Here is an 8,151-nt window from a genome sequence, read left to right as displayed (position 1 = left end):
TTGGAAACAATTTTGTTTTCTGAGAAGCGTTTTCTCAGAAAATGGTGCTGTATAGGCATGCTGTTTTCTCATAAAATGTTTTTTCAGACACAGGAATTTTTCAATGCTATGTTAGTACACTGTTTATAGTAACAATAAAAACAGGAAAATAGTAAAAACGACATTTTCTCAGACCACAACTTTCCTGATTTCCAAGACATGGTCCGAGAAAACGCTTATTGAAAAACCGGTTAACCAAACATCAGGCATTTTTCGAAAAATCAGATTTCAAAATGGCGCTGATGTAGCACCATTTTTTTTTGATGATTTAGGAGGGTGTTTGACAACATGGTTGGTTTATACCCCCCTAAAAGTAGGGGTGTCAATTGGATTGGATTTGGTCCAATCCGGTCCAGTCCAATGTGAGTCCATTATAAATGGATCAGGCCCAATCCAATCCAATGAATATTTTGGACCAGTCCAATTCAATGTCTGGATCGTCCAATCTGTTCAAATTCATTTTGATTTAGATTGGTTTCAACCCAAACCTGGTCCATTGACACATATATTCTTATCTTGTATCAATAGACCAGATACTGGCTTAGTCCAACCCAATCCAATATAAGTATTTTATAGACGGACCAGGTCCAATCCAATTTAATAAATATTTCAGAACGGATTGATTGATCCAATCCAATGTCTTATTGGTCCGTCCAATTCATCCAAATTGATTTTGGACTGGATGGGTCCAATCCAAAACTGGTCCATTGACACCCTTACCTAAAAGTACCCTCCTAAATCTTTGTTAAGCCATTCAAATTTGCCTCAAGAACTATGCTTTTGGCGTGGAAACCATAAGTAAGGGTGTCAATGGACCCTCAAGACCCTATTGCCCTATTGTTTTTGTTTTGAAAAACAAAATCAGTCATGTTGTCCATCGCCCCAAAGTATTGGTTTTGGAGTTATGGATATGGAGGTGGAGTGGGCATTAAGTTTATATATTTGGGGCATTTTTGTTTCTTACATGCCACTAATTAAATTCTCCCAATTATTGTTATTCCCCAATCAATTATTCTATACTCCATAATTTTTATGGTATAGAAAACAATTAAGATTAATTATTCAAATAGGCCCATAATTTTCATGGTATAAGAACTACAAGTATATAAGATTATTCAAATAGGTTGTGAGACAAATGTTCCAGTTACTTGTCATAACAAAGTAAATTTGAAAATTTGACATTTAAACATTTCTCATTTATGTCAAAACATTAAATAAAAACAATTGATTATTAAAATTTATATATTTATAGATATTAGCAAAAAGTATTGGTTTCATATAAATATATGCATATTTAAGTTCTATGGTTTTTCCACATTTCCCAAGTGTGAACCATCATCTAAAAACTTGGATCTTGTGTATTGATGTACTTTTAGAGATTTAATTATTCGAAATCCCCAAATATATCCATATTTATTTTAAATTTTCTCACTGTGTCCATACATATCCAAAAGGCTATCTGATATATTTCTTAAACTTGTCTTTTTTATTATTGCTCCTTGTACTTCCATGCTTTGAAAATTGAGTTTAGCTCTTCCTGACTACTTACAATCAGCGTGGGGCCTCATACATTATTAGAACACAACAACAAATTAAGTCTAATTTATTAGTATTTTGGTAGGATATGTCTCTCACTAGATTATTTTATGGGTTTTATTTGTATTATATACTTCAATAATAGAGGTGAAAAGGGAATCAAAGCAAAACCAAAACAAAACAAAGCAAAGCAAAGCAACTTCACACAACAACAACAAACACGAATCATCTCACTTTTTTTATTCCAAACTCCAAACATCACACAACCACACAAACGTAACAAAAGCAAAGCTAATATCACAGTAGGTTCATGGCTCAACCCACTATAATGCGACGACAAACATTCACCTTCACACATCCAGTCAATGCATCTCCACCCATGTCAACGACATAGATTGATGGGATGCCAACAACCAAACAAGCAACCATTATTTCAGAGCTCACTACTACTGTCACGTCCCATCTTAATCACAACAGCAAACACCACTAAGGCCCCCGCCCAGATGAGACCGGGCGCTTAACGACGGAAACTCCTGACCGGCCGTGATGGCTCCACTTCGTCCTCTCGCAGCTTCACCAGAGTGTAGACACCCGCTCCTGCCACGGCCCCAAGAGTTGGTGCCACCAGATAGACCCACAGCGCCCTGTAGTTCCCGGCGGCAACCGCCGGTCCCAACGTCCTCACCGGATTCATGGAACCTCCGCTCGATGGCCTGTCAGTTGTCACACAAATTTTGGTCAGCCATGCAGCATAGCAGAGTCGGACAATATACTGTCTTCTATACAAAAAAGTCAAAAGAAGGGAGCTTTGTCTATTTGCCCAGAAGAGCTGATGAACCATCTTGTCACCAGGCCAAGCCATTTAGCCATTTGACCGGGTGACCAGGTTCAAGGGTCCATGACAAAGCCAAATCACTCATCATTAATTGGTTTATGCACACTTGGATCAGGTTCTATCTGTTAGGTGAAATGTCTTTAGTCTTTGGATGTTAGATTGCTTATCAAGTGGCAGAGTTTGTCCAGACAACAAGAGCGACATATTCGTCTCTTTGCGATCAAATTTCCCTTGCACCAGTACAAAATGCATGGAAGTACAAATCAGAAAAGTGCAATTCTGATTTTTTTTTTCTTTTCCCTTTGGATTCAACTTCATTCACACGGGAAATAAATAAAACAAGGTGAAAATTTGCATTCAACTAATTTGTAATTCCATACTCTTGCACCAGTGCAAATGAAATGTATAGCAAACAAATCAAGCCAAAAGTGCGTGGTTAGTACTAACCCGGCTATCAGAATGTTAAGCATCACTGTTGCCCCAACTGCTATTCCTGCTAATTCTCCCACCTGCAACAACACCAACGCCATGAGAGAGATCTAGAGATAGAGAGATAGAGAGATAGAGAGAGAGAGATTACCGCACGGGTGTCAGTGGCAACAGCAGTGACGACGAACAGGAGATTGAATGTGATGATGAACTCGAGAGCAAAAGCCTGGCCGTGGCTGACGGAGGGGACGGTAACTCCACCGGACAAGTAAGGATGGAAGACACCTTTGAGGGCAAAAGAGGCGCAAATGGACGCTGAAACTTGTGCAACGATATACGCAGGCACCTGCACCCAAGGGAAGTGCCGGAACACCGCAAAAGCTATAGTGAGCGATGGATTGAGGTGGGCTCCGGAGAGATGGCCGGTCGACAGGATCACGACCATCACGCCGAGGCCTGCACAGGCCGCGTTTCCAATGAGTGTCTCCGCCCCATTATACTTCTGGTTCACTATTGGCCCCGCTGTTGCCGCAAACATAAGGATGAAGGTTCCCACAAATTCAGCTCCCAACTACAAGCACCACCACATCAAGTTCATCCCAATTAGCCCCAATTCTAGGCTGTTCGTTTACAGTGCAATTTTCATTTGTACCGATACAAATGCATAAAGAGTGCAAATGAGAAGACTGCAAACCTTGGTCTTTATTTTTAATACCATTTTAATTTGCATTTTTCATACGTTTGCACCAATGCATATGAAATTGCACTGCATTAGATCGGGGACAGAAAAGATAACAAGTAGGGGATACATGGTTTTGTTAGCTACACGATTTCATTTCACTAGTACAAATGGATGAGAATGCAAATGGAAAGAGTACAAATTCAGATTTAAAGGAATATCCATTCCCTCCCCCTGAAAAATGAGAATTCCAATTTCAATTCTCATCTAAATAAAAAACATGAGGGTACTTGTAGTTGGGAGGGAATGGATTTGTAAATATTTAGGGTTCATTTGGTTTGCAGTTAAATCAGAATCTCTTTGAAACAGAATTGGAATGGTTTATTCCTTTACCTGTTTGATTTAGACTGGAATAACCCTTAATAAGGGCCGTTCCACCAGAAATAGTAATAAGATTTCGATTCTATCCAACCAAACAATTGGAATCAGCCAATTCCGACTCCGGACCATTTCGATTCCGAACTCCTTTTCCTATTTATGTAAATCAAACAGACTCTTATATTAAAGCAAAAATAACATGTGATATATTAATTATTTAATATAAAATAAGTGATGTGTATGTACCATGTATTGACAAATGCATACGTAGTGGACGGCCATGAATGAAGATGACTTATCACCAACTCTTAGAGATTCAATTTCTCTGATTTGTAATAGACATCATGCATGCATGCACATCCACGATTGATGTTGATGACTCCGATTCAAAAACCTTATCTTTCAACCAAAATACAGCCTGTTTCTCCTAGAAAATGAAAGCTTTGACTTCATCTCGTTCAGAAACAAAGTTTTATCTTATTTTATTCAAACCAATCAGCCGCTCTCGTTGGATATAAACCATGAGCACCCTACAGTGTTTGGGGCCAATGAGTGATGGACACGGTAGGGCGTTCATGGCTCACCCAATGGGAGCGAGTTCATTGGTTCACTTAACCACTCGTTAAGGAAAAATTATATTGCCGCCCGCCCTCGCACTTCTCATTTGTTTTTTATATGTGCCCACGTAAGATTCCGTCCGTGGGCCGCTTTAACAGCAAAGAAACAATGTGGCGAGATCAATTACTTGAAAGTTGCAATATAGAAAGGTGACTAAAGAGTAAAGGCCCAGGATTAACAGGGTTGAGTATTCGGTTTATTTTGTTAAAAATTAAATTGAATAAATCTAAATTTTAAAAATCGAAATAAAAAAAGAAAAACTGAATCAAAATATAATTATAGAAAAACTAAAATAATCAAAATCGAAAATTTTGATTTGGTTTTCGGTTAAAACTGAATTTTAATAATATATACTCTATTATATAATATATATTATGAAATTAAATTTCATTTTATTATATATTAATATATAAATATATCACATATTATATATAATAATAGAAAATTCGGATAATTCGGCAAATTCTAAAAATCAAAACTGAAAACTGAATTAAACAGAAATTGAAAAAACCGAATAAAAAAATCAAAACCGAAATTTTCGGTTCAGTTTTCGATTTTAATCGTATAGTGCTTACCCCTACCCAAGAGGGTTACGTCTTCTTCATACCACCCTACATTTTATGGCATGTGTAGAAATGATGAATCCCACTCATCAATATTCACCTTGTAATTGACTTGGGATTACAATGAGAATAGGACCCATCATAAAAGTTGGATCCCCCATATGTGGTGTCAGATCATGTTGGTAGAGTGTTGGAATATGTTTTGTTGACAAGAGATGGGACTCCTTATAATTTAGTTGATTATATCAATTAATACTTAAAATAATTAATTTTAAATTGAAAAAATAGCTTGATAAAAAACTAAAAAAAATCAGAAAAAGGTTGGGCCTTATGGGGCATATTTGAGAGAAATTTGAGGGTGAGGGAAAGACATTTGAAAGCAACTTGAATCCATGAATCAAGTGGGTGAGTAGTACAGTTGGGGCCTTTTTGGACCCTTAATCATGTTGTCATGCATGTGGACTGTTGATTGTTGGGCCACTAAAACTTTCTTCCCTAAAGTCTAAAGGGTTCCACCCACGGAAGCCCACTAAAATAATACGGTGAATTGTTTCTTTTCTGTACTTTTCTTTCTTAGTTTGGTTTCAGATCAGTGAATTGTTTACAGAAGCTGAACCAAGAATCTCAAAGCTCCCTTTTTCATTCTAGAAATTCGTTTTATATTGAAAAGTTGGAACTTTCAGTGGCTAATATCACTTAAAAGTCTAAAAATTGTTGGATCTGGTTAGAGAGCCGAATTTGCTCCTCACACCAACCTCACAGTATCTTGCTATTCTGCTATTCTGCCATTCATGGGGAGATGTTCCTAACATATGGCTGCGATGTACTGTAAGATCGGTGTGAAGAGTACTTTGTGAGAGCAAATCCGAATTCGTAACTAGGGTAGATAATGTTATCTAGATTAATTAACCAGATTAAAGCATGGTCAAAAACCAAATAAGGCTATATTTGGTTTGATAGACGATAAGAGAGAAACAGAAAGCTGAAGCTAAGAAAATGTTATTCAGAAAATTTGTAAAATTTTCCCACCCTACCAAATCAAACAAAGAAACCAAACAAACAAACCATTTGATAACAACTGAATTTATTGAACTGAATGACTTATTATTTTATGTTTTAGTGCATAAAATAATTAAAAATAAAATATTCAAAGATACATTAAGGAGCCCCTGACCTCAAACAATAAGCTTTTCATTTCAGCCATTTCAGCTTGTCATGAATTACCATCTAAATATTTGTCCTCAAAAGCTTAATTAGGTGATTTGGCCCACTTGATCTTCAAGTGGGACCCAGTGAAAGGTCAGTCCCTAACCCCAACTTCTTACCTATTTGACTTATACAAGGCCATTAACTAAACATAGCCCAGAGGACACCAACTGCATTGTCCTCCTTATTCTAAAACTGCATCAGATTGGAATTTTTCAGTCATTGAGATTGTTAAAATACTGAGGATTTGAGATTATGCATCGCCTACAATCACAATCATGGAAAATGGTATATTTCATCAATCCCCTAACTGTAACCAGTAGAATAGAGTTGATCTCTGAGTTCGATGATGGCGGATGGGGTGAGACACGTGCGAAGAAGAAAAAGGAGGGGGAGAGAGAAACAGTACCTTCCGGGTGAGGGAGACGTCAGGCGTGGGAATGTCGGTGAAACACGAGTGAGTCGAACCCAGAGCTGGATCTCCAACGGGAAAGCACTTGCATCGCGGCATCGTTTTCCTATCGGACCTCTCGTACGACAGCGAGTCAACTCTGTTCGCCGAGAACAGCGGCCCTCCTGGTGTCCCCGGGGTTGCCGGTGCCGACCTCGTCGGCGTTCCGTTCTCTTCCGCCATTATACTTTCAGCTGCTCTTGAAGATACAAGATAGAATTTTTTTTTTTCTGTTTTTGATTTTTTAAGGAGTTTGGCTGGGAGCCTGGGACTGATTAGCTAGAGAAGATGGAAGATTACATAATTTGCAGGTTTTTATAGAGTTTCTGCTACACGATGAACTGAATTTTTTCCAGGACTGATGACACTAGGATAGTGAAATTCCTCAAAGATACATGAAAAATAACAAAAAAAAAGACTTTTTTTTGGCTTTTTTTTTCTGGGTGGAGATGGCAGATAGAAACTAGACTGAAATTACATGTTTCGTAGGATTTTATAAATGTGCCACTAAGGAATAATGAGAACTGAACAAGCCAGTTTAACTACTACAGATGAGAAGAAACCGATAACTCCTGATACTGAAAAATGAGGAAAAAAATCTTTTTTTGGGTTTTCTTTTTTTTTTTCTGGGATTGAAAAACGAAAATTAGGCAAATTTACATGCTTGGAGAGCTTTTATAAAGGTATCGTCAAAGAACAGAGAAAATCGAGCGACCCAGTTTTAGAAGATCAAAACAGGCTAGAACAGTTGCAGAAACATGAAACTTAGAGCTTCTGAAAGTGGGTGGAGGGTATTATATATCGGGGAGGAGAACTGTGAGCTGCTTTTAGCGCGATTGAAGAAGCTGAGAATTGCAGATGGATCAACTGAAAACGGAAACCCAGATGGATGCGGAGAGGAAGCAGGAGAGAGACGAGATGGGCGATACGGAAGCACTGAAACTAACTTCAGATGGAGGTTGAATGCGGTGGAGGACTTCGAGGCGTGAATGCGTGTGTGAGAGTAAATGAAGAAGAATTCTGAGGATATATATATACAAAGGAAAGTGAAGGTCAATGCCTTCTCAGCGCATTCACAGCTAATAATGTAAAGAAGGAAACCGATTCCACCACCGATTCCAATAATAATTAATCCATTATAATAATAATATAATTCTAATAATGCATTAAAAAAGAGGCTTAATGTGCTGTTTTTTAAAGAAAAAAAGAAAAAGAAAAGAGTTAGTGTAAGTATGTCAGTGCGTCGGGTTAAGTGACAGAACCGCATGGACCCGACCCTATTGGGTTTGGATTAATTGGGTCTTGGGTTAGGGGCTTGGAATTTGGGTTGAGGTGAACCCTTGTCAAACTCGACAAGTTGACAATGCTGCAATCAAAATTTTGTATAACCTTGCTTGAGTATGTGTAGATGGGTTTT

The 8,151-nt window shown here is 38.0% G+C and overlaps 1 protein-coding gene across 2 annotated transcripts; it reads right to left on the bottom strand.

Annotated features, from left to right (window-relative positions):
* Window positions 1-1,792: 1,792 nt before the first annotated feature.
* Window positions 1,793-7,787, bottom strand: NIP5;1 (NOD26-like intrinsic protein 5;1). 2 transcript variants are annotated; one of them, XM_010253426.2, is made up of 4 exons: window positions 6,693-7,787; window positions 2,991-3,410; window positions 2,858-2,919; window positions 1,793-2,288 (listed from the first exon to the last, which is right to left on the bottom strand). In XM_010253426.2, the coding sequence occupies exons 1-4, from the start codon at window positions 6,915-6,917 to the stop codon at window positions 2,093-2,095; spliced, it is 903 nt and encodes a 300-aa protein (XP_010251728.1). In that variant the 5' UTR covers window positions 6,918-7,787; the 3' UTR covers window positions 1,793-2,092. The 2 variants fall into 2 exon arrangements, with proteins under 2 accessions (XP_010251728.1, XP_088747817.1); XM_088891691.1 differs by lacking the exon at window positions 6,693-7,787 and adding an exon at window positions 4,143-4,579.
* Window positions 7,788-8,151: the final 364 nt, after the last annotated feature.

Source organism: Nelumbo nucifera, chromosome 7 (assembly GCF_055504915.1).
Source record: "Nelumbo nucifera cultivar China Antique chromosome 7, China Antique-T2T, whole genome shotgun sequence".
Lineage (NCBI taxonomy): Eukaryota > Viridiplantae > Streptophyta > Magnoliopsida > Proteales > Nelumbonaceae > Nelumbo > Nelumbo nucifera.
This window is presented reverse-complemented; position numbering and strand designations above follow the sequence as displayed.